General features: G+C 45.2%; 1 protein-coding gene across 3 annotated transcripts; it reads left to right on the top strand.

Annotated features, from left to right (window-relative positions):
• HPF1 (histone PARylation factor 1) lies at positions 1-25,344 on the top strand. Of its 3 annotated transcripts, XM_059889109.1 has the most exons (9): positions 63-1,213; positions 7,744-7,860; positions 11,621-11,780; positions 13,478-13,667; positions 14,959-15,057; positions 20,761-20,911; positions 22,589-22,676; positions 24,011-24,183; positions 25,104-25,344. In XM_059889109.1, exons 1-9 carry the CDS (start codon positions 1,151-1,153, stop codon positions 25,233-25,235), a joined length of 1,173 nt encoding a protein of 390 aa, XP_059745092.1. In that variant the 5' UTR covers positions 63-1,150; the 3' UTR covers positions 25,236-25,344.
• The last annotated feature ends 1 nt before the right edge of the window (position 25,345 follows it).

The following is a 25,345-nucleotide window of genomic DNA, read 5'->3' as shown; positions in this document are numbered from 1 at the left end:
TGGCCCTTGAACCGGAAGTGGTTGGCGGTGCGCGGGCTCTCGGCGGGACCGGCTGGCACTGCAGCTTCTTGCTGCAGGATGGTGGGCGGTGGCGCGAAGCGTAGACTCCGCGGAGAGGGGCCGCAGGTACCGCATTGAGGTCCGAGGGCGGCCGTGGGCCCGAGGATCGCGCGGCGCGTTTGTCCTCGGCTGGAGGGCAGGCCGCGCGCTGCGGTCGGAGCGGAGAGCGGCGCCGCGCCTCGTCTCCGGGTCCCTCGGGGGCGCGTTGACAGCTCAAGGCCGGTTACAGTCTCGGGGCCCAGCCCTGGGGCGGCCACAGCCCGGGGTCCTCGGGGTCAGGTTGGCGCGGCCTGGCGGACCTCCCCCGGGGCGCGGGCTGACTTAGCCCACTCCCCCTACACCACCCTCCTTGTCCCACCCGTAGGATGGCGTGTGGGGCCCCTCCCGTGGAGCCGTCCCCGAAGCGGGTGACACGGGGGATTGGTGTCGGGGCGCAGCGCCGAGCTCGGTCCGGGGCGCTCGGGATAGGGAAGAGGGGCGCTCACTTGGAGGGGCCGTCTGCTTAGGCTTTCTTGCATCTCAGTGAGTCAGCACTGCAAGAACAGGAAAGAGTCCGGCTGTAAAGAGTAAAGGAGGGTTTCCAAAACTTCCTTCAGCCGCGCTGTCAGCTGGGGTGCAGGTGGTGGCGGGGTTGGGGTGAGACGGTGCCGGAGGGCCAAGTTCTGGGCGGCCTTTGCCCCCGTCGCGCTTTCTAGAAATACAAGGGTAAATAAAGGATAAGGGCAGCCCTGAGGGGGACAGGTACTGTATAGTCCTGAACTCTAGTTATTGAGAATTGGGGGATCCTGAACTAGCATGTGAGCTCAGGCAGCGCTGAAACGCTCGTTCCTCCTTTTAAAGGGGCAGTGAACTGCTCTGACAGAGTGTTAGTGTTAGGAAAAAAGTCTCAGAAATGAAGAGGAGTCCACAGAGGCTACGGTTAACCTAATATAGGTAGCAGTTATGTATTCTGTGTTAGCACTGTTCTGTCTGTGTCTACAAATAATTTATTGTCACAGCCTTATGATATAGGTACTACATAGACCTTTTTTGTAGCTGAGAAAATAGGGCACAGAGGTTAGATAACTCACCCAAGGTGACAGAGCTGGAAATGGCAAGAGTCAAGAATCTCCCTGAGCAGCCTAACCAGTATGCAAAACTGCCTTTTATCGAGGTATTTTTAAAGGCTCTTCTTTATAACATCTTAGATTTGCACCTGTCTTTGAAAGTCTAACCAAAGGCTGTTACACAAACAAGAGGGGAGGGTGGGTCAGGCCCTGATGAGTTCCTGCTGTTGCCTGTTTACAGTTGGAGAGGCAGCATGCAGTTGTTGAGCACCACCCCGCCCCCCCGCCCCAACCCCGGAGCTGGCCCACCTGGGGTTCAGTGTGGTTCTTCACTTTCTAGGTGGAGACCCAGGGCAAGTCACTTAACCTCGGTTTCCTCCTCTGTAGAGTGTGGCTAATCAGATCAGATCAGATCAGTCGCTCAGTCCTGTCCGACTCTTTGTGACCCCATGAATCGCAGCATGCCAGGCCTCCCTGTCCATCACCAACTCCCGGAGTTGACGGAGACTCACATCCATCGAGTCAGTGATGCCATCCAGCCATCTCATCCTCTGGCATCCCCTTCTCCTCTTGCCCCCAATCCCTCCCAGCATTAGAGTCTTTTCCAGTGAGTCAACTCTTCGCATGAGGTGGCCAAAGTACTGGAGTTTCAGCTTTAGCATCACTCCTTCCAAAGAAATCCCAGGGCTGATCTCCTTCAGAATGGACTGGTTGGATTCCCTTGCAGTCCAAGGGACTCTCAAGAGTCTTCTCCAACACCACAGTTCAAAAGCAATTCTCCGACGCTCAGCCTTCTTCACAGTCCAACTCTCACATCCATACATGACCACAGGAAAAACCATAACCTTGACTAGATGAACCTTTGTTGGCAAAGTAATGTCTCTGCTTTTGAATATGCTGTCTAGGTTGGTCATAACTTTCCTTCCAAGGAGTGAGCGTCTTTTAATTTCATGGCTGCAGTCACCATCTGCAGTGATTTTGGACCTCCCCAAAATAAAGTCTCTCACTGTTTCCACTGTTTCACCATCTATTTCCCATGAAGTGATGGGACCGGATGCCATGATCTTCGTTTTCTGAATGTTGAGCTTTAAGCCCACTCTTTCACTCTCCACTTTTACTTTCATCAAGAGGCTTTTTAGTTCCTCTTCACTTTCTGCCATAAGGGTGGTGTCATCTGCATATCTGAGGTTATTGATATTTCTCCCAGCAATCTTGATTCCAGCTTGTGTTTCTTCCACTCCAGCGTTTCTCATGATATACTCTGCATATAAGTTAAATAAACAGGGTGACAATATACAGCCTTGACGTACTCCTTTCCCTCTTTGGATCCAGTCTGTTGTTCCATGTCCAGTTCTAACTGTTGCTTCCTGACCTGCATACAGGTTTCTCAAGAGGCAGATCAGGTGGCCTGGTATTCCCATCTCTTTCAGAATTTTCCACAGTTTATTGTGATCCACACAGTCAAAGGCTTTGTCATAGTCAATAAAGTGGAAATAGATGGTTTTCTGGAACTCTCTTGCTTTTTCCATGATCCAGTGGATGTTGGCAATTTGATCTCTGGTTCCTCTGCCTTTTCTAAAACCAGCTTGAACATCAGGAAGTTCACGGTTCACATATTGCTGAAGCCTGGCTTGGAGAATTTTGAGCATTACTTTACTAGCATGTGAGATGAGTGCAATTGTGCGGTAGTTTGAGCATTCTTTGGCATTGCCTTTCTTTGGGATTGGAATGAAAACTGACCTTTTCCAGTCCTGTGGCCACTGCTGAGTTTTCCAAATTTGCTGGCATATTGAGTGCAGCACTTGTAGTACCTATTAATAGCTCATGAGGTACTTCTGGGGATTAGATGAGTTCCATCTATAGGTGTTTAGAACAGTGGCAGGCACTGTAGTAAGTGCATAACAAGTACTTATCACTAACAGTGTTTACTGTCATCTTTATTGCTGTTAGTATCACTATTGGGGCTTCCCAGGTGGTGCTAGTGATAAGGAACCAGCCTGCCAATGCAGGAGACTTAGATGCTTCTGGGTTGGGAAGATCCCCTGGAGGAGGAAATGGCAACCCTCTCCAGTGTTCTTGCCTGGAGAATCCCACGGACAGAAGAGCTTGGTGGGATACAGTCCATGGGGTCGCAAAGAGCAGAAACAGCTGAAGCGACTTAGCGTGCACGACACCATCAATTTTTTGATCCAATTTGAACAGCCTTTTTGTTCAGTTTAATTTTTTATGACCTGTGACACATTGTAATCTTTGGCATAATCCACTGTTATCCTTGATCATGGCCCACTTTGACCTCATTTGTTTAGTTATAGAACAGACACCTGGGAAGCCATTGCCCAGCCCAGGGACTGAAAGGAGAACCACAGCTCTCCATCCTCACGGTCCTCACTTGTCCTTTCTGCCCAGCTCCTTCCTGTCGCCCTTATTCAGTGCAGCTACAATCCTCAACTGTCTGTTTTTCCTTTGTCTTCTTATTTTACCTTTATCATCCATGAGGTTATTATGTCTGTCTGAACTATATTTTGAACTTCATAAAATGGCTGTCATGCTGTATATAATCTTTGGGGATTTTTTTTCTTCATTTAATGTTGTTAACATTGATCCATATTGTGTGTGGCTGTTTCCTTTTCACTAAGTAATACTCCATTTTGAGCCCTCTGAACTCATAATCACAGAAAACTAACCAGTCTGATCACATGGACCACAGCCTTGTCTAACTCAATGAAACTATGAGCCATGCCATGTAGGGTCACCCAAGACGTATGGGTCATGGTAGAGAGTTCTAACAAAACGTGGTCCACTGAAGAAGGGAATGGCAAACCACTTCAGTTTTCTTGCCTTGAGAACCCCGTGAACTGTATGTAAAGACAAAAAGATAAGACATTGAAAGATGAATTCCCCAGGTTGGTAGGTGCCTAATATGCTACCGGACATCAGTGGAGAAATAACTCCAGAAAGAACGAAGAGACGAGGCCAAAGAAAAAACAACACCCAATTGTGGATGTGACTGGTGATGGAAGTAAAGTCCGATGCTGTAAAGAGCAATATTGCATAGGAACCTGGAATGTTAGGTCCGTGAATCGAGGCAAATTGGAAGTGGTCAAACAGGAGATGGCAAGAGTGAACGTCGACATTCTAGGAATCAGCAAACTAAAATGGACTGGAATGGATGAATTTCACTCAGATGACCATATTATCTACTACTGTGGGTAAGAATCCCTTAGAAGAAGTGGAGTGGCCATCATAGTCAACAAGAGTCTGAAATGCAGTACTTGGATGCAGTCTCAAAAATGACAGAATGATCTCTGTTCATTTAAAAGGCAAACCATTCAATATCACAGTAATCCAAATCTATGCCCCAACCAGTAATGCTGAAGAAGCTGAACGGTTCTGTGAAGACCTACAAGACCCTCTAGAACTAACACTGAAAAAGGATGTCCTTTTCATTATAGGGGACAGGAATGCAAAAGTAGGAAGTCAAGAAACACCTGGGGTAACAGGCAAATTTGGCCTTGGAGTACAGAATGAAGCAGGACAAAGGCTTATAGAGTTTTGCCAAGAGAATGCACTGGTCATAGTAAACACCCTCTTCCATCAACACAAGAGAAGACTCTATACATGGACATCACCAGATGGTCAACACCGAAATCAGACTGATTATATTCTTTGCAGCCAAAGATGGAGAAGCTCTATACAGTCAGCAAAACAAGACCGGGAGCTGACTGTGGCACAGACCATGAACTCATTGCAAATTCAGATTTAAATTGAAGAAAGTAGGGAAAACCACTAGACCATTCAGGTATGACCTAAATCAAACCCCCTACGATTATACAGTAGAAGTGAGAAATAGATTTAAGGGTTTAGATCTGATAGACAGTGTGCCTGAAGAACTATGGGTGGATGTTCATGACATTGTACAGGAGGCAGAGATCAAGACCATCCCCAAGAAAAAGAAAGGCACATAGGCAAAATGGTTGTCTGAGGAGGCCTTACAGATAGCTGTGAAAAGAAGAGAAGCAAAAGGCAAAGAACAAAAGGAAAGTTATAACCATTTGAATGCAGAGTTCCAAAGAGTAACAAGGAGAGATAAGAAAGCCTTCCTCAGTGATCAGTGCAAAGAAATAGAGGAAAACAATAGAATGGGAAATACTAGAGATCTCTTCAAGAAAATTAGAGATACCAAGGGGACATTTCATGCAAAGATGGGCACAAGAAAGGACAGAAATGATATGGACCTAACAGAAGCAGAAGATATTAAGAAGTGACAAGAATACACAGAAGAACGATACAAAAAAGATCTTCACAACCGAGATAAATCAGGATGGTATGATCACTCACCTAGAGCCAGACATCCTGGAATGCAAAGTCAGGTGGGCCTTAGGAAGCATCACTATGAACAAAGCTAGTGGAGGTGATGGAATTCCAGTTGAACTCTTTCAAATCTTAAAAGATGATGCTGTGAAAGTCCTGCACTTGATATGCCAGCAAATTTGGAAAACTCAGCAATGGCTGCAGTACTGGAAAAGGTCAGTCTTCATTCAAGTCTCAAAGAAAGGCAGTGCCAAAGAATGCTCAAACTACTGCACAGTTGCACTCATCTCACATGGTAGTAAAGTAGTGCTCAAAATTCTCCAAGCCAGGCTTCAACAGTACGTGAACTTCCAGATGTTGAAGCTGGATTTAGAAAAGGCAGAGGAGCCAGAGATCTAATTGCCAACATCTGTTTGATCATCGAAAAATTAAGAGAATTCCAGAAAAACATCTACTTCTGTTTTATTGACTATGCCAAAGCCTTTGACTATGTGGATCACAATAAACTGTGGAAAATTCTGAAAGAGATGGGAATACCAGACCACTTCACCTGCCTCTTGTGAAACCTGTATGCAGGTCAGGAAGCAACAGTTAGAACTGGACATGGAACAACAGACTGGATCCAAAGAGGGAAAGGAGTACGTCAAGGCTGTATATTGCGACCCTGCTTATTTAACTTATATGCAGAGTACATCATGATAAACACTGGGCTTGATGAAGCACAAGCTGGCATCAAGATTGCCAGGAGAAATAGCAATAACCTCAGACATATAAATGACACCACCCTTATGGCAGAAAGTGAAGAAGAACTAAAGAGCCTCTTGAAAGTAAAAGAGGAGAGTGAAAAAGTTGACTTAAAACATTCAGAAAACTAAGATCATGGCATCTGGTCACATCACTTCATGGCAAATAGATGGGAAAACAGTGGAAACAGTGAGAGACTTTATTTTGGGGAGCTCCAAAATCACTGCAGATGGTGACTGCAGCCATGAAATTAAAAGACTCTTGCTCTTTGGAAGAAAAGTTAAGCCAACCTAGACAGCATATTCAAAAGCAGAGACATTACTTTACCAACAAAGGTCCATCTAGGCAAGGCTATGGTTTTTCCAGTGGTCATGTATGGATGAGAGAGTTGGACTGAGTGCAGAAGAATTGATGCTTTTGAACTGTGGTGTTGGAGAAGACTCTTGAGAGTCCCTTGGACTGAAAGGAGATCCAACCAGTCCATCCTAAAGGAAATCAGTCCTGAGTATTGATTGGAAGGACTGATGCTGAAGCTGAAACTCCAATACTTTAGCGCTGATGAGGAGAACTTTGAAAAGACCCTGTTGCTGGAAAAGATTGAAGGCAGGAGAAGAAGAGACGATAGAGGATGAGATGGCTTGATGGCATCACCGACTCAATGGGCATGAGTTTGAGTAAACTCTGGGAGTTGGTGATGGACAGGGAGGCCTGGCGTGCTGCAGTTCACGGGGTCGCAAAGAGTTGGATATGACCGAGCAACTGAACTGAAAACTCCAATGTTTGAAAATCCTGTAACCATTCTCCTGTCAATAGGCATTTTCATTTGTCCTATTTTCAACTCATAAAACAGTACCTTTCTATGTATATCATCTGGTTCATAAATGCGCTTTGCAGACTTTAAATGATACCTAAAGTTACAAGGTCAAGTTGATCCTGAAGTTTAGGATTTCTCAGTGTTGGTTCTGTGGACATTTGAGCCAGTTAGTTAAGCTTCTCTTAAAGGGCCTCTCCTGTGTTGTAGGACACTTAGCAGCGTCCCTGGCCTCCACCCACCAGAGTGGCAGTAGCACACGCTCCCTCCCAAATTTGTACAACCAACAACGTCTCCAGACACTGCTGAGTGTGTCCCCCTGGAGGCAGGATGGCTCAAGTGGAACAACCCTGATGTAGATGGGAATGGAAGGACAGGAAGGAAAGTTCCTATCACTTCTCAGAGACTGAAGATACGTAACCTTTGACCAGGAATTTTATCTCTGCAGAGATGGGCCGGGTATCTAAGGGGCATTGGAAAGCCTAGCCTACTTACAAAATACACTTATATTGCAGAGATGCTGGAGGGAGTTTTATAACCAATCTGGCATTAAAGGACCTTTTCTGAAATAATTTTTTAACTGTTTTAACCTCTCATATCCAGTTATATCTGACAATTTCCTCCGGTATGATTGCTTAGTCTGTTTAAACAAGAGGCATGATGGCATCCTGTTTACCCAAACGAGGCGAAACCTGCTCTTTTCTTTCTTTCTTTTTTTATTTCATTTTTTATTTTGTATTAGGGTATAGCCAATTAACAATGTTGTGATAGTTTCAGGTGGACAGTGAATGGACTCAGCCACACATATACGTGTATCCGTTCTTCCTGCAAACTCCCCTCCCATCCAGGCTGTCGTGTAACATTGAGCAGAGTTCCCTGTGCTCTACAGTAGGTGCTTGTTGGTTGTCCATTTTAAATGTAGCAGTGTGTTCATGTCCATCCCAGACTCTCTTATTATCCCTTCCCCTGCATCCTTCCCCACCTCCACCCCCCCACCCCACGGCCAACCATAAGTTCATTCTCTCAAGTCTGTAAGTCTGTTTCTGTTTTGTAAATAAGTTCATTTGTATCATTTCTTTTTAGATTCCACATATAAGGGATGTCAAAGGATATTTCTCCTCTGTCTGACTTCAGTCAGTGTGACAATCTCTAGATCTACTTATGTTGCCACAAATGACATTATTTTATTCTTTTTAATGGTTGAGTAATACTCCATTATATATACACACCACATCTTTATGCATTCCTCTCTTGATGGACTTTCAGGTTGCCTCCATGTTTTGGCTATTGTAAACAGTGCCTCAGTGAACACTGAGGTACATGGATCCTTTCAGATACGTTTTACTCTAGATACATGCCCAAGAGTGGGATTTCTGCATCATATGGTAGCTCTATTTTAGTTTTTTTAAGGAATCTTTATACTGTTCTCCATGGTGGCTATACCAGTTTATATTCCCACCAACAGTGTAGGAGGGTTCCCTTCTGTCCACACTCTGTCCAGCATTTATTGTTTGTGGATTTTTTGAAGGTAGCCATTTTGACTGGTGTGAGATGAGATACCTCATTGTAATCTTGATTTGCATTTCTCTATTTAGCAAAGTTGAACATGTTTTCATGTGCGTCTTGGCCATCTGAATGTCTTCTTTGGAGGAGTGCCTGTTAACTCCTCTGTCCATTTTTTGACTGGGTTGTTTGTTTTGATGTTGTTAAACCTCATGAAGTGTTTGTAAATTTTGAAGACTAGTCCATTATAGCTCCTCCATCCATGGGATTTTCCAGGCAAGAGTACTGGAGTGGGGTGCCATTGCCTTCTCCAATAGGTCATATTACATGCAAGTATTTTCTCCCAGTCAGTGGGTTGTCTTTTCATTTTTTTTTTTATTGTGTCCTTTGCTGTGCCAAAGCTTTTGAGTTTAAGTAGGTCCCATTTGTTTTTGTTTTTGTTTCCATTATTCTGGGAGACAAATCAAAAAAGACATGCTGCAATTTATGTCAGAGAATGTTTATAGTGCCTGGTCTCACATTTAGGTCTTTAATCTATTCGGGTTTATTTTTGTGTGTGGTGTTAAAGAATGATCTAATTTCGTTTTCTTACAAGTAGCTGTCCAGTTTTACCAGCATCATTTGTTAAAGAGACTGTCTTTCCAACATTGTGTGGTATTGTTGCCTTTGTTGTAGGTTAATTGGCTATAGTTGCATGGCTTTATTTCTGGGTTTTCTATCCTGTCCCATAGATCTATATTTCTATTTTTGTGCCAGGGCATACTGTTTTGATGACTGTAGCTTTGTAGTATAGTCTGAAGTCAGGGAGCCTGAGTCCTCCAACTCTGTTTCTCTTTTTCAAAACTGCTTTAGCTATTTGGGGTCATTTGTGTCTCCATAGAAATTTTAAGATTTTTTGTTCTAGTTCTGTGAGAAATTGGTAATTTGATAGGGGTTGCATTGAATCTGTAGATTGCTTTGAGTAATATAGTCATTTTGACAATATTGATTCTTCTAATCCACAATCATGGTATATCTCTCCATCTGTTTATATCTTTTTCAATTTATTTTGTTAGTGTCTTAGTTTCCACAGTATGGGTCTTTTACCTCCTTGGGTAGGTTTATTGCTAGGTACTTTATTCTTTTTGATACAATGATAAGTAGAATTGTTTCTTGAATTTCTCTTTCTGATATTCTGTTGCTAGTGTACAGAAATGCAACAGATTTCTGAGTTAATTTTGCATCCTGCAACTTTAGCAGACACACTGATGAGCTCTGGTAGTTTTCTGGCAGCACCTTTAGGATCTTCTGTGTATATTGTCCTGTCAACTGCAGACAGTGACGGTTTAACTTCTTTTCCAATTTGGATTCCTGTTCTTTCCTTCTCTTCTCTGATTGCCGTAGCTAGTACTTCCAAAACCGTACTGAATAAAAGTGGCGAGAGTGGACATCCTTGTGGGCATTCTTGTCTTGTTCCTGAGCTTAGATGAATGCTTTCAGCTGTTCATCACTGAGTATGATGTTGGCTGTAGGTTTGTCATATATGGTCTTTATTATGTTGAGGTGTGTTCCCTCTGTGCTTACTTTCTGTAGAGTCTTTATTGTAAACAGCTGAATTTTGTCAGAGGCTTTTTCTGCATCTGTTGAAATGATCATATGTTTTTATTCTTCAATTTGTTAATATGGTACATAACACTGATTTGCAAATATTGAAAAATCCTTACTACCCCGGGATGAATCCCACTTGCTCATGGTGTATCATCCTTTTAATGCATTGTTGGGTTTGGTTTGCTGGTATTTTGTTGAAGCTTTTTGCGTCTGTATTCATCAGTGATACTCACCTATAACTGTCTTTTTTTATGTGGTGTCTGTCTGGTTTTGGTCCAGGGCGATGGTGGCCTCATTGAGAGTGTTTGGAAGTGTTCCTTTCTCTACAGTATATGGCGACATTAACTTGGTGAACCTGATCTTGGAATTTACAGAAGTGGAGGGGAAGGTCTTTGGAAGGGGCTGCAGTCTTTCACAATGACAGTTGAATGGGCTGTCAGTAAATTATGAATTGTTTCTCTTTAAAGCTCACACTGGGGTTTCCCAAGTGGCACAGCAGTAAAAAATCCATCTGCAATGCAGAAGATACAGGTCTGATCCCTGGATTGGGAAGATCATTTTGAGTAGGAAATGGCAACCCACTCCAGTATTCTTGCCTGGAAAATGTTGTGGGCAGAGGAGCCTGGTGGGCTATAGTCTATGGGGTCCCAAAGAGTTGGACATGACTTAGCACAGCATACACACCTGTGAAGGCATCTGGTCCTGGACTTTTGTTTGTTGGGAGTTTCTTCATAAACATAGTTTCAGTTTCAGAGTTCGTGATTGACCTATTCATATTTTCTGTTTCTTCCTGGTTCAGTTTTGGGAGACTGTGTCTTCCTAAGACTTTGTCCATTTCTTCTAGGTTGTCCATTTTATTGGCGTATCGTTGCTCGTAGTAGTCTCATGATCCTGAGTGTTTCTATGGTGTCCATTGTAACTTCTTCTTTTTCATTTCTCATTGTATTGATTTGATGAATCTGATGATTTTGATGAATTTTTTCCTTGATGAATCTGGCTAAAGGTTTTTCAATTTTGTTTATCTTTTCAAAGAACCAGCTTTTAGTTTTGTTGATCTTTGCTGTTGTTTCCTTTTGTATCTGTTTCCTTTATTTATGCTCTGCTCTCTACGATTTCTTCCCTTATACTAATTTTAGGTTTTGTTCTTTCTCTAGTTGCTTTAGGTGTAAGATTAAGTTGTTTATTTGAGATTTTTCTTGTTTCTTGAAGTAAGATTCTGTTGCCATAAATTTCTGTCTTAAAACTGCTTTTGCTGCATGTCATAAAACCCTGCCCTTTTCTTATTCCTCATTTCCTGCTGTTTACCTTTTCTTTTTTCCATTTTGGCTTTTTGCTTTCTATGTTTCCATTATCTTAGAGACATGTGTTTAGATATTTGTTGTGTGTGCCCCTCCTGACCCAATTACTGTTCTTTTTCTCCTTGCCCAAAAGAATCCCCAGATTTTACTCAAACACCATATATAGAGTTTTAAAGAAAATGCATGTATCTCATAGAGTTGGGGGAATAAGATAAGCAAATTACTTTTAGAGAAACTAAGTTTTGTGTGCTGATTTTCAGTGTGAAAAACCGGTCGATATGAAGAAGAGTAAGTCCTGTGAAGCTGACGTGCCCGGTGACCTTCGAAAAGAGGTGGAAAGCCATTACAGGCTTCCTCTGCCTGAAGATTTCTACCACTTCTGGAGGTTCTGCGAAGGACTTGACCCTGAACAGCCAGCTGGTGAGTGTTCCAGAACCTTCCTCCTGCTGCTGCCAGTGGAAAAGGCAGTAGGAAGCTGGACTCAGGATCTAAACAGTTCACAGAAAAGGAGCTTCCCCAAAGAGGTGTGAAATCAGAGAAGCAGAAGGTAATGGTGTCACTGTGACCTGTTACACTAGCAGAGGGGCATCACCCCGTAGTGCACTCTGATGAGCGGCTTGGGGGAAAACGGGAGCACACTCTGACCATGAGCGTGACTTAGCAGCTGCTTCTAGGAGCCTGTTTTACGGACGCAGTGAACCCAAACCTGTGTTCAGCAGCAGTGAAACAGGAAGTAGGAAACAGCGTATGTGCTCACAGTCACACATCTGTTCAGTGGACTGTATGTATAGTTTCAGAAGAATCCGGCAGATTTGCAGGCAGTAATAAAGCATCGTGCCTGGAATATTTTAAGTGAAAAAAGAGACCGTGTATAGCTTTTGCTGCATTAGTATTACGTCAGGAACATACACAGCCACGCACACAGATACACACTACACACAGACAGAAGCACACATCCCTGTATACTTTGTGAGCATACTGTCCCTGGAAGGTACACCAAAAACGGGTCACGTTGCAGCAGTTACTTTTCCCTGTTACCCTTTTGTACTGACGGAGTGTCTTCATGCGGTGCGGGGAAGCACTGCCTGGACTGTAGACAGGAACGTACACCGGGAGAGAGCTGGGCTTGGGCCGTGTTATCCACACATTCAACCATGCAGCAGCAACCTGTCTACAAGTATTCACAGACATGTACAAGCGTGTTGGCAGAGATGGCCACTGAAGCAGTGTTTAGAATGAAAATGTAACAAACAGTAAATGCCTATCAATAGAGTAGACGTCCTCTTTCTTTAAAGAAACATTTAGTAGCCTGAGAAACTATTCAGAGGATTTAAGTGAGAACAGGATGAAGAACTAAAAAGCAGAGTACAAACAGCAAGATCTCCCTTTATAGCCCTATCTCATATCTGTTCATGGAGGGGGATGTTATTTTCCTCCCTCCAAGTCAACTATCTCCATGCCCTTCTCACTGTTGGCCCTTGCAAGAGTTCTCCCTCCGTGGCATCCTGGGCCCTGGTCCTGCCTCTGCGGGAAGCAGAGGGGCCTGTCGTAAGCGTGCACACCTGGCGGCTCTGATCAGTGACTGGAGAAGGAAGTGGATTCAGCCTGGGTTAGGGTGAGCCAGACTGAGCGCCCAGGAGGCCAGGAATCGAGACTGATCAGTAGTTGAGGGGGGGAGGGAGGAAGTACTTTAATTAAACACATTTGTAGTTAAATTACTTGTCCTCATGGGCTGGCCCTCTTGCCTGTCCCTTGGTCTGGGTGTGCTCACATATTTGAGGCAACAGCTGCATTGCGTAATAATGAGACAAGCTAAACGTCTGCAGCTCTAATAGGCCCCCAGGAACACAGAACTGTCCTGTTCGGGCCAAAGTCAGAAACAGCAGGAGTGTTTGAAAGGTCCTCAGTGGTAAAGTTACGAGGAAATCCTAAATGTAAGGGCCACATCTTCATTGCTCTGATTTCTTTTCCATAGAGTGTTCACAGCAGACATCTTCAAATGACTGAAGACTTCTTTTACTTTAGAAGCTCTTTTTAAAGACGGTTGCTTAGAAACATTTTTCTGAATGAAAGGTAGTATTTTCTGCTTCTTCTAAGTAAACTTGTTTAATTTATAGATTCACTATCTGCAAGCCTTGGACTTCGATTAGTGGGTCCTTATGATATCCTTGCCGGAAAACATAAAATAAAGAAAAAATCAGCAAGCTTGAATTTTAATCTTCACTGGAGATTTTACTATGATCCTCCTGAGTTCCAGACCATTATTATTGGAGACAGTAAAACTCAATTCCACATGGGGTATTTCAGGTAAGGGTCATTTCTTCTAAAATACAGCTTTGTCTTTGTTTAGTCACTAAGTTGTATCTGGGTCTTTGTGACTTCGTGGACTGTAGCCTGCCAGGCTCCTCTGTCCATGGATTGTCCAGGCAAGAATACTGGAGTGGGCTGCCATGCCCTCCTCCAGGGGATCTTCTCAACCCAGGGATTGAATTTGAGTCACCTGCATTGGCAGGCGGATTCTTTAGCATTGAGCCACAAGGGGAGCCCTTACTTCTCCCAAAATACAGCTATTGCCCCTTTTATGAGTGCAAGCAGACATTCACTGGCCTCCCCAAGGCGAAGGGCATGTACCCTCTGTTGGTGGTGTTCTAACTTACTGACCTACCCTGGAATGGATGAACTTGTTAGGCCAACCTCATCAGTTTTTCTGCTGTGCTTATAAACTTTTTTCTTTTCGGTTGAGAAGAGCTCTTTTTGCCCAGGGAAGGTAATTCGGAGCAGCTGCTGTGACTTAAGTTAGGCATGTGCTTCCGAGGGCCGTGGAACTAAGCACACACTCTGAAGCAGACTGGTCCTCTTGTTTATTGTCTGGGTGGCCCTGTACCAGTCCCCTGTACCCGTGACTTTCTGTGACTCACTTTCATTCCACACACCTAACAAGAATATCTGGGGGTAAATGGATACATGCAAGATGCTCAGACTTTTAGAAATAGAGCCGGTGGAGGTGGGGATCCCTTGTCCACTTGAGAGGTACTGTCATTGACGGCGGGGTGAGGGACAGAACATGGAGGGAACGTAGGGATGCTGTGGGCACCCAGGGCTGGGAGTCGGGCCCTGACCCGCTGGCCTCCCACTGCCCGTCCAGGACCTTAGCTGAGTCACCTGGTCTCTGTGTGGTTTCCTAGTCATACAGTGAAGAGACTTGGTGGTCGATATGCTTCCAGTTCTTTCACCGCAAATATTCTGTGGTCCTCCTGTCTCGTTTCTTTTTGCTGCTCCACCTTCTTTGTTTTTCACAGACTGTAAAACTGGGGTGGGATGATTGTATGTAATTTCACCTCCTTTTGACAAGCTTTATTCCCCCTTTCTTTGTATTTAGGTGTAAAAGTAACTAGGTCCTAAGAATCTTAATTTTAGGTTCTGTTATATAAATGAGATTTGTTGTGGATATTCCTAAGAAGCCTAGAACTTAAACCTAGCAAATTCATTAGCAATTTTTTAAAAGACATGCAGATATAAATTCTTATTTTCAAACCTAAAATCCTCCCTTCTGATAAGTTATGGGCAGCTAAATTTTTACTACCTTTCGTTTAAACAGGGATTCTCCTGATGAACTTCCTGTATTTGTCGGTACAAACGAAGCAAAGAAAAATTGTATAATTGTTCAAAGTGGAGATAATGTGTTTGCTGCAGTCAAGTAAGAAAATATTTCACTACCTCTCCTATTGATATTTGTTTACAATTTTTATACCGTATCAGTCTGTCTCTGATTTTTAGAGCATTTCCATGAATTTTGCAGACTTCCCTTGCATACACACTTCATCTTTTCACCAAACAATAGACTCTTTTCTGACTACTTAATGAAAATATTACTTAAACTTGACCTTATTTGTCCCATGGCAAGGTCACAGGATTTTTAGGCATCTGACTTTAAACACAGTCATGGCGAGCTCGTACTGAGCAGCTGCATTATGTGGAATGTGATTCACACAGGAGGTTGAGTGTCATGAAGCAGGCAGTCTGCACATCCTGGGGGCAGGGTGGGAGTGAGGGGCCGGTGGGGGGGTGTTGTTGACTCAGCTCAGTGGTGGGTGGTCTCTCACCCCCAGGGAAGAGCTGGGGAGTGGGGCTCCGGGACTACATTGTCTGTCAGGATCTGGGCCAGTGAGAGGGAGCCCCTTGCCCGCCGTCCCTGGACACTGGGGACGGGACAGGACGGTCATGTGCCTCTACGAGCCAGTGGGGCTGGATCTGGTCTCCACGCTCTGATGTCAGGGCCTCGTCTTCAGTAGGGCAGGGGGGCGAGCGGCATGAGCTGAAGCACAGGGTGGGCGTCGCGGGGGCACCTTGCTCTGTCCTGGGCAGCTGCAGGCCCCGTCTGCAGCAGGTGTGCAGTGGACTGTAATAAAATGAAGACGGCATCTGACTCGCTAAGTAGATCATGTTTGTGTGACATCTTTTAATCACCTGCTTTTAAAAAGACTTTGATTCCCTGTGCTTGCATGGCACAGATTGGCAGTAAACAGGACTCGGACTCAAGTCTGTCGGTGAGCCTGCAGGGCCCCTGCACGTGCAGACCGCTGCGTCCGAAGGGCGGAGGGCTCCCGGCAGGCTCCCTTCTCTCCTGGCAGCTCTGAAGTTACAGAAGGTGTGGCTTGCTCTTCATATTTTATATGGTTCTTCACACCCTTCGTTGTTTGTTTCCTTGTCCGTCTCCTGCGCTGATGTGTGGGTTCATGGGAGAGAGGCTTTTTCCTGTGCGCGGCGCCTGCTCTGTGAGTCAGGCATTCCTTCCACAAACTCTGACAGCAGAACCACCACGTTTCCTTCAGTCCTACTGGTCTTATTAAAAAGAAAGTTCAGTTGTTATCTAAAATAATACAAGATTGTTCTGGCATTTTTTAGCTTATCAGAGAACACAGAAGAAAGAAAACAAAAATTCACTGGTGATAAATTTATAATTTAGGGGAAGACCACCAAGGATTTGAGTAGCTAACGTTATTCAAAAAATGTTTTGTACTTCGGTAATTTATATCAAACATATGTTTGATAAAGTATTAATAATACTTCTATAGGTTATAATACTTTTCATTTATTATAGATTATAATTGTGTATATTTAGTATAATTTTTGAGACTTTATTGAAATCAGTTAATTAAAATAATTTGTATATCAGCCTGAGTAAGGTGTTTTCAGGCAGACCATTTGTTAAAAACAAATTATTTATGCCTAGGGAAACTAGTTTTCTTTGCGTAAGATTTAATAGTAGCCCAAGAAAATGCAAATTCGGCTAACAAAGGTGAGTAAAAATTAAAGAGTGGTAATACCCAGTGGAGATCAGCCCTGGGATTTCTTTGGAAGGAATGATGCTAAAGCTGAAACTCCAGTACTGTGGCCACCTCATGCGAAGAGTTGACTCATTGGAAAAGACTCTGATGCTGGGAGGGATTGGGGGCAGGAGGAGAAGGGGACGACAGAGGATGAGATGGCTGGATGGCATCACTGACTCGATGGACGTGAGTCTGGGTGAACTCCGGGAGTTGGTGATGGACAGGGAGGCCTGGCGTGCTGCGATTCATGGGGTCACAAAGAGACGGACACGACTGAGCGACTGAACTGAACTGAACTGAATGCCCAGTGGTGTTTACGGTGTAAGAAATCCTTGTGCTCTGTGTTAATTGGTAAAACGTTTATGGAGAGCAGTTGGAATACGGCTGTTTATATATTTTTTCAAAGATTTCTTCACAGATAATGAAGGTTGCCAGGTACTGTGCTGCACCTTAAATTAGCAATTCCATTCCTAGCTCCTTATCTGAAGAAGTTTTGGGTTTGTACACAGATATCTGTATATATTGCAGGTTATTTATAAAAAAGAAAAGTTGGAAAAAATGCACATTTCCAGCAGTAGGGAAAATTAGGTAAGTAAACAGAGAATATCCATGCAGTGTAGCACCAGGATATTGATCCGTCAGTTTAGGAAGGTGTGGACACATTGCATGAGGAGGTCATGTAACAGAATGGTGTGAAAGGTCCCCGCTTCACATCCTGGAACACACACAGAAATCCAGGTAGACTGGAGGTTTTAAAATTCATATATTTATACAACAAAATTAGAAGTTATTTTCTTTATTCTTTCTTTTCCCTAAAATAATTGTAGCAGTATCTGGACCTCACATACCTCCTGAAAGGTCTCAGAGACCGTGGGGTACACAGGCTGCTCTGGGCACTGATGCTGAGTTAATGGTTTGAGACCCTCACATGGGAGCTTCACCTCAGCTGCTGTTCCTCAGCTCCTCCAGAGCAGGACTCGGGAACATTTTTTAAAACTACCTATTACAGGTAAATCTGAGTGTAGCCCAGAGGTGCACTTCTGTAACTTTAATTCAACGAACATTCATTTCAGTGGACGTTTAATGGGTGCGTACTTCGATTGGGGCCCAAAGACCATTTAAAATATTTGCTGCTTTCTCTAAATACGGCCAGAGTGTTAGGTCTTGGGTCGAGTTGCACTGTTAAATATCCTCTTCTCTTCTCCCCTGCGCCCGGACGTCCTCTGCCTCCCCGCCTTGCTGTCCTGTGTTGTGCAGACTTATTCTCATAGGCCATGACTTTTCAAGCAGTGGCTCTGAGTAGAATCCTTGAAACTGGGAACCCAGGAGGTTCTGATGCATGCTCAGCTCCGGAACCCGAACTGAACGGCGGCTATCAGACAGTGGGGTGTGGAGCCTGCCCGCCGGCTCAGGGGCCGTGAGGGGCGCTCTGGGTGGTGGTGGGGGTGTTCTCTCACCCCTCGACGAGCGGGCGGCAGCGGGTGATCGGCGGACGGTGTCGTCACAGCACGGCCACGACGCGAGTGTCAGCACCGTCCCCAGGTTGCCGACGGAGCTGGAAGGACGAATCAGGCCCTGCGGCTGGGCGCCGGGTGGGAAGTGCGGAGGGTCTGTCTCAGTGAGAGAGGCCCTGTGGGACCAAGAGCTGAGCTCAGCTGTTTTCCACTTCCACTGGAGAGAGTGGCCGGCACACAACCGGGTATTCCGACCTGAGTGTTTGGGAGACGTTTTCTCAAATGAACTGATGAAGACAATTGACTGTTGTCATTTCTAAAAATTCAAGATTTGAAAAGCAAATCTTGTAAGTTGTAACCAGCCTTGTGAGCATGGCAGCCGCTCACTTCCTGAAGACTTTGCTACTGTGATGGGTGGTGCTGTGGCTGTGGTCTCCCCCACGGTGACGGGACGGGGAGTCTGGTGTGACGGCGAGCTTCACTCTGGGGGAGCGCTCTATAGCCTAGTGAACTGATCTTTTCCTCACGAGCACCACAGGAGTCTCCCGAGGTCCAGGCTCACTCACGGCTCGTGGAACAGCACAGGACGTTCTGGCTCTTTCCGCGGGCACATCTCCGCCCGGAGCGGAGCACTGCAGAGCGGTGTCAGCACAGGTTTGAAGCTGAGATGGAGCTGGGCAAGCAGGAGCGGAAGTGGTCCTGCCGGGCAGCAGGGCCGCCGGTAGGGGTGGGCCCTGCCCCGAGAGGCCCTCCCCGTGGGCCCGCGGGAGGCAGGGAGGAGGCGCGCGTGGGGAGGGGCAGTGAGGGGAGGGGCCCCAGGCCCGGGCCGCAGTGTGCTGTGCAGTCGTGTTGACAGACCGACCTCCTGACTCACGGCTGCTGAGGCAACACGAGGTGTGCTGGGACTTTGCTGTAATTAGGAGACTCTGATCCTGGTGGTCTCAGCTTTAACCAGCGCACACTCATTCTCTCAGCTTGGGTACGGTGTGGTCCTCTGCCTCAGCTTCCTGATCTGTAAAATGGGGATGAGAACAATGCCCCAGCGGGCACTGCCCAGCGTCAGTGCTGGGCAGGAGCGGCTTCCTCCCGCGAGCCTGGCAGTGGCTGCAGGAAGGGGACTGGGCCAATTCCAGCTTGCTCTTGCACTCTTGACTTTCTGCTCTAGCGGTAGAAGTCTTTTTTAAAAAATTACTGCAGTATAGTTGGTTTACAATGTTGGGTTAGTTTCTGCTGTACAGCGCATGAGTTACACATATATCCCGTTTTTTAGATTCTTTTCCCATGTAGCTCATTACAGACTATTGTGTACAGTTCCCCGTGCTGTATACAGTAGGTCCTTATTAGTTATCTGTTTATATAGTGTGTACATGCCAGTGCCAATCTCCCAATTTATCCTTTACTTCCTGGTAACCGTAAGTTTGTTTTCTACATCTATAACTCTATCTTTGTTTTGTAGATAAATTCATTTGTATCCTATTTTTAAGATTCTTTTCCTCACTTCACTTAGTATGATAGTCTCTGGGTTCATCCATGCTGCACAGATGACATCATTTCGTTCTTTTATTGCTGAGTAGTATTCCATTGTATGTAGGTACCACATCTTCTTTACAAGTTGTAGGTACAACATCCTCTGTTGATGGACATCTAGGTTGCTTCCATGTCCAGGCTGTTGTGAATAGTGTGCAGTGAACACTGGGGTGCACCGACATGTCTTTTCAGATTATAGTTTTCTCCAGGTGTATGCTCAGGAGTACGGTAGCTCTGTTCTTAGTTTTTTGAGGACCCTCCATACTGTTCCCCATAGTGGCTGCAAGAGTGTAGGAGGGTTCCCTTATCTCCACACCCTCTCATGCATTCTTAAAATTATTTCCATAACTGGCAATAATGTACTATTTCACATACCTTTAATATTTATTTTGTATACTTCGCTGGCGGTCTGGTAATTAAGACTCTGTGCTTCTTCTGTTGCGGGGCATGAGTCCAATCCCCTGTGGGGGAACTAAGATCCCACACGCCTTACCATGCAACCAACAAAATAAAAGTGAAAATTAAGTTACTTTAAAAAAAAGTTATTTTGAATTGTGCTTTTGTATTAGCTTATAAAATAGTTTTGCTTTCCTTTACATTTTTAAAATTTCTTAACACAGATTTGAAGGTAACATTTAAAAGAATTTGCTGATGTTTAAGTATTATAAAGGTCCTCCAGTTCTGCACAAGTGGAAAGTCGTTTTTTGGAGTCTCCACATTCTTTTCTCCTGTTACATCAGACTTCTGCAAGGTTGTATGTCAGATCCTAGCATCAAGTGATGCAACATAAACTTGGCTTAACCTCACTTTTTAAGTACCTTGCGTCTTGGTTGTAGACATCACAGGGATAAACAGATCTTGTTTGCTGTTTCTGTGACTGGTAGATATTTATTAATACTGCTTTTCTCTTGTCTGAAGAATCTGTTAGGGGCTTTGAGAGAACGTTGGTGGTTATTCTGCCTTCTATTTCTCGGGGTTTGATATCTGTAACTTGGCTCCCCTCAACTTCCCAGGGTCGGTGCACTTAGTACAGTAGGGTACATATGAACGAGGGCTACATACTAATGAGGGCTTTTACTTCTTTTTCAGATTATTTTTGATGAAAAAACTTAAAGAAGTAACAGATAAGAAGAAAAGTAGTCTCTTGAAAACCATAGATGAGAAACTCACAGAAGCAGCCAGAGAACTGGGGTTCTCCCTGGAGCAGAGAACTGTGAGGATGAAGCAGAGAGACAAGAAAGTATGAGTTCCATCTGTCGGTCTCTGTTTGCTGTTTCAGGGTGGGGGGCGGTGGGGGTGGGTTCCCGCTCACCTGCATCTCCTCCCCTCCCCTCCTGAGGAGAGCTGTCCCCGCCTCCCACAGAGCTGGCTCCAGGGTGGTTCGGGGGCTGGACTGGAAGAGTCCTGCAGGTGTGGTGGGCACGAGACAGGGCACCCTCGCTGTGGTTGCAGAGCTCAGGCCAGGCCAGCCCAGTCTCTTTAGTCTTGACCTACCAGTCACTCATCTCATAGTAGAAGAGCGGCTTTGTACCTCACACTTGCTTACATTTCTTTTTTTAATAGCTAAGGCTGGATGATTTCACGCCAGGTGATTTTGGGTAGATTTGTAAAGGTCTGCCTTACGGGCTTTATATAGTCAGCCCTGAGGGTAGTTGGCATATGGGCGACGTTGTTCCTGAGCTGTGTACTGGGGTGTGCGAATTCCTCCAGGAATTGGTGTGAGAAGTCGTCTCTCCTTACTTTATTGAGCCCACCAGCCTTCCTTTTGCGCCTGCTGTGTGAGTGGAGTTTCATAAATAGCAGATACCTCTGGGTTTGGGATCCTTCGGGTTTTTCACTTGGCACCTGCCTGGGTAACAGAGAAGCTGAAAGAATTCTGCTTTGGGGCAAATGAGAATTCTGAGTCCGTCCTGATAATCCCTGAGGAGGGACATTTATTACTGGAGTCTGGACACCCAGTCTCCTCCAGCCTCTGAGCAGGGTCTCCTGCATGTGGCTGCTTCATCTGTGCATTCTCAGCCAAATGGAGTACTAGTCAGCCCTGAATAAGCCAGTACTGGTAACTAAGTACTTTAGCTTAGTTATTAAAAATCCTACTCCAGTTCATTTTCTGATCCTGACTCAGCCGCAGGGGTGGGTGACTTTCAGGTAAGTTGTAGTCACTGAGTCCCTGTCTTATCAGCTCTTTTAGTCCTGGAGGTCAGGAAGTAGTTTCTAAAAGTGTCCATGGCATGAAACTCCCTGCATGGGGCATTTCCCTGCTCTAAGATTTCATGCTGCTGTTTTACCTCTCCAGTTTTCACCAGGGGCCTTTTCCCACCTTAGAGTGAGGGGAGGGGAGCGTGTCTCACCCCGCTGTGACGTAGCCTGGTAAACACATAAAAAGAAAAAAAAAAAAAAAACCTTAGAACCATGATTTCAACCATAGTGATAATGGTTATGTCATTTGCCTCCATAAAGGGTGCCCCCAAACTAGAAGCTGCCTGACTTAGGGGAAGTTTGCTGGCAAGTCTGAATGCTCCTGGGGACCTGTGTTTCGCAGACGGGCAGGAGTTCTGGCCACATCCCCTCCTGCTGGGCGGGCCTCTGGCTCTCTGCGCAGCAGCTGTGGCTGTGGCTGTGGACTGAACTGACAGCACCCCCTGCCTCTGTGGCGGGACACACGGGGATGACTTCCCTATGCTGACAGTTAGTAAAGGCCATTCATTGCACTGCTCTGTAATTATTTCAAGTACTTGACTTCTACCTGATTTTAAAGGAAAGAAATAATAGTTAACTTCTGCCCTGGGGTCCAAATCTACTGAAATAAAAGGCACAAATTATATTTTGGCAGAAGTCTTAAGGGTTTGTGTATGAGCTTTATGTGCCCCCTTTGTTGTTTTCGTCTATTTTCCATGTTATTTTTGTTTTATTTAAGGTGGTGACAAAGACCTTTCATGGGGCAGGCTTGGTTGTCCCAGTGGATAAAAATGATGTTGGATACAGAGAGCTCCCTGAAACGGATGGTAGGGTATTTATGTGGCCATGAGCATGTGTTAATGTGTGGGGGGAGTTTCCTTGTGTTGAATAGGTGGATACAGTTCCCCACCCACCTGCAGTGATGAAGGGCTCAGGCTCTGGGGTCAGGGAGGCTTGAACTGAAGCTGGGTTTGCAGCTGTGTGGCCTTAACCAGTTGTATAACTTTATTAAACGACATCTTCCATCTGTCACATGGTGAGTGGCGGTGAGTACCGTCCATAGGGGTGTCTGGGAGTAACCCGATACGTAAGGTGCTTATTATTAATGCACTGCTTGCCTAACAGCACTTGGAACAGTGTTTTTACAAGTTTAAACAATACGAGCCTATGGTCTAGGTGACTTTTTCTACTGTTTCACAACCTTTGACATTACGGTCACTTACACTAGTTACTGAAACAGCATGTGTTTGTGGACAGTTTTCCATCTGAATGTAGGTTTTTTTAGCTTTTAGAAGCCCATCCTGAGTTACTTCTTCTGTAAGTATAAGCACTCTTTGCAAATGGACTTTTCATACACAAAATCTAACTGTTGCTTTGTTGAAAAGGATACACAAAATCTGATGCTTTGTTGAAAAGGAGGATAAAATCTCTCCTGAGCGCTCTGCCTGTCCCCTGCCCTTCCCCTTTCCTTTTCTCCTGGGAACACGCCTTCATCTGGCTCCCTTGGGAGGGGAGGAGTGGGGCGTGCAAACAAGAGGGCATCGGGATCAGAAATGTTAAAGCACTGTTTTTTCTAATGTGGATACATGTTAAGCAGTTTTCTCTATTTTACCTCAAATTGCATTTGTGCTGTGGCCCCACACCCCCATGTTGGTAAAGGAATTGGTAAAGGTTTAATTCCACAGTGATTTGTCTCTCGTATTTTTCTGTACTGCTTTTTAAAAGTAAGTTAGACAAAGGCAAAAAGAGCAAACTTTACTATTAGGGTTTTTTTTTTTTTTAACCCAGCTTCTGGTGTGGATGAGCCTAGAGTGGGGCTCTGTGTATGCTCGGTCTCCATACTGTTTTTGATTTTTTTCAACCATTTAAAAATGAAAACACATTCTTATCTTGAGGACAGTTAAAAACAGGTGGGCCAGGCTTGTGCACCCTGGACTAGCCCAGGGAAAATCTCTGGAAGCTGGTGTGACTCCTGGTTGTAGTTAGACTCATGGAGAGACCACTTTGCTGGAACAAGAAATGGTTTTTGTTAAGATTCAAGCATAAAAATGGCTAAAGTAAAATGGCTGATGTGTTACAGCACCAAGGCAGGAGGCCCCAGGGACAGTGTCACGGGGAGGCGTGGGTGCTCACAGGTAACGCTGCGGCCCTGTTCTCTCAGCCAGCCTCAGGAGAATCTGCGGGACAATTGTGGAGGCCCCGAGCGACGCCGACAGACTGCAGGCCTTTGCCCCCGTCCAGGAGATGATGACCTACGTGCAGTTTGCTAACGATGAGTGCGACTATGGGATGGGGCTGGAGCTGGGACTGGACCTCTTCTGCCATGGCTCCCACGTGAGTGAGCACCCCCTCCACACACACACACACACACACACACACACACACACACGTGCGCGTGGGGTATGGACTCAGCTGGAATTTCAAAATGAACTTTTTGAAATTATTTTAAGCAGATTCTTGAAAGATTCTTGAGTTCTAAGAATATTTCTTATTTGAGGTTCATCTTATGTTTCTGGCCAAGGTGAACGACCAAGACTTTTTTGCCTTCAGGTATATGTTAACATGGGGCTTCCCAAGTGGCTCAGCGGTAAAGAAACCCGCCTGCCAATGCAGGAGATGCAGGTTTGATCCCTGGGTGGGGAAGATCCCCTGGAGGAGGAAATGGCAACCCACTCCAGTATTCTTGCTTGGAGAATCCCATGAACAGAGGAGCCTGGCGGGCTGCATTCCTCTAAAGAGTTGAACATGGCTTAGAAACTCAACAACAAATGTTCAAGTGATCTATTAGCTACGTATACAGCTTCGGTGTGACACATACACCTTCCTGGGCTCCATCTCATTCTCCATAGGGGATCTGTTCTGTGTTAGATGAAGAGCAAATGCTATTTGGAAATATGCTTTAAAATCTTTAAGACTCAGTGCCGATGTTTTATCATTAACACCTCCTCATTAAACAGGAGACACCCACTCACAGTTCCAGCAGGGGGTACCTCAGCTCTAGTTGTTTCAGGGTCGGGGAGGCAGGTGATACGGTGACTTCGGGGCTGTCACCTGCCTCAAGTCCTGTCTTCCCAGCAGTGGCCGTGGGAGTGTGGGGAGCGCTCCCCGACCCTCTGTCCTGCTTGTGGCCGCAGTCTGTCCTTCCCGGCCACGGCACCTGGAGACAGGTGAAGAGTCTGCATTTGGGACGTGGGCTCTGTTAAACAAGTACCTGCTGCGCTCTCTGGCTGATGTCACCTTCTTTGGTTTTTCAGTATTTTCATAAAGTTGCTGGCCAGCTTTTACCTCTGGCATATAATCTGCTGAAGAGGAATCTCTTTGCGGAAATTATTGAAGCTCATCTAGCAAACAGGAGCCAAGATGACGTGGACCAGCTCGCAGCATGAGTGGGGCTGCCTCTCTGGTGTACAGGATTGCAGAGCTTTAGTGTGAAACATGTTCTTCTGTTTTTAAGGACTACAGGAAATAAATGAATGGCAACTTTACTTTCCTAAAG

This window comes from Bos taurus, chromosome 8 (assembly GCF_002263795.3).
Source record: "Bos taurus isolate L1 Dominette 01449 registration number 42190680 breed Hereford chromosome 8, ARS-UCD2.0, whole genome shotgun sequence".
Classification (NCBI taxonomy): domain Eukaryota; kingdom Metazoa; phylum Chordata; class Mammalia; order Artiodactyla; family Bovidae; genus Bos; species Bos taurus.
Note: the sequence above shows the minus strand (reverse complement) of the source record. Positions and strands in the feature narration are given on the sequence as shown.

Bases quoted from the DNA above. Each gene is read 5' to 3' on its own strand.
- HPF1 (XM_059889109.1), top strand. From the start codon at position 1,151: ATGGCAAGAGTCAAGAATCTCCCTGAGCAGCCTAACCAGTATGCAAAA. The intron at 1,214-7,743 runs GTATTTTTAAAG...ATGTTGTGATAG, and splicing joins CAAAACTGCCTTTTATCGAG to TTTCAGGTGGACAGTGAATG. The intron at 24,184-25,103 runs GTGAGTGAGCAC...TTGGTTTTTCAG, and splicing joins TCTTCTGCCATGGCTCCCAC to TATTTTCATAAAGTTGCTGG.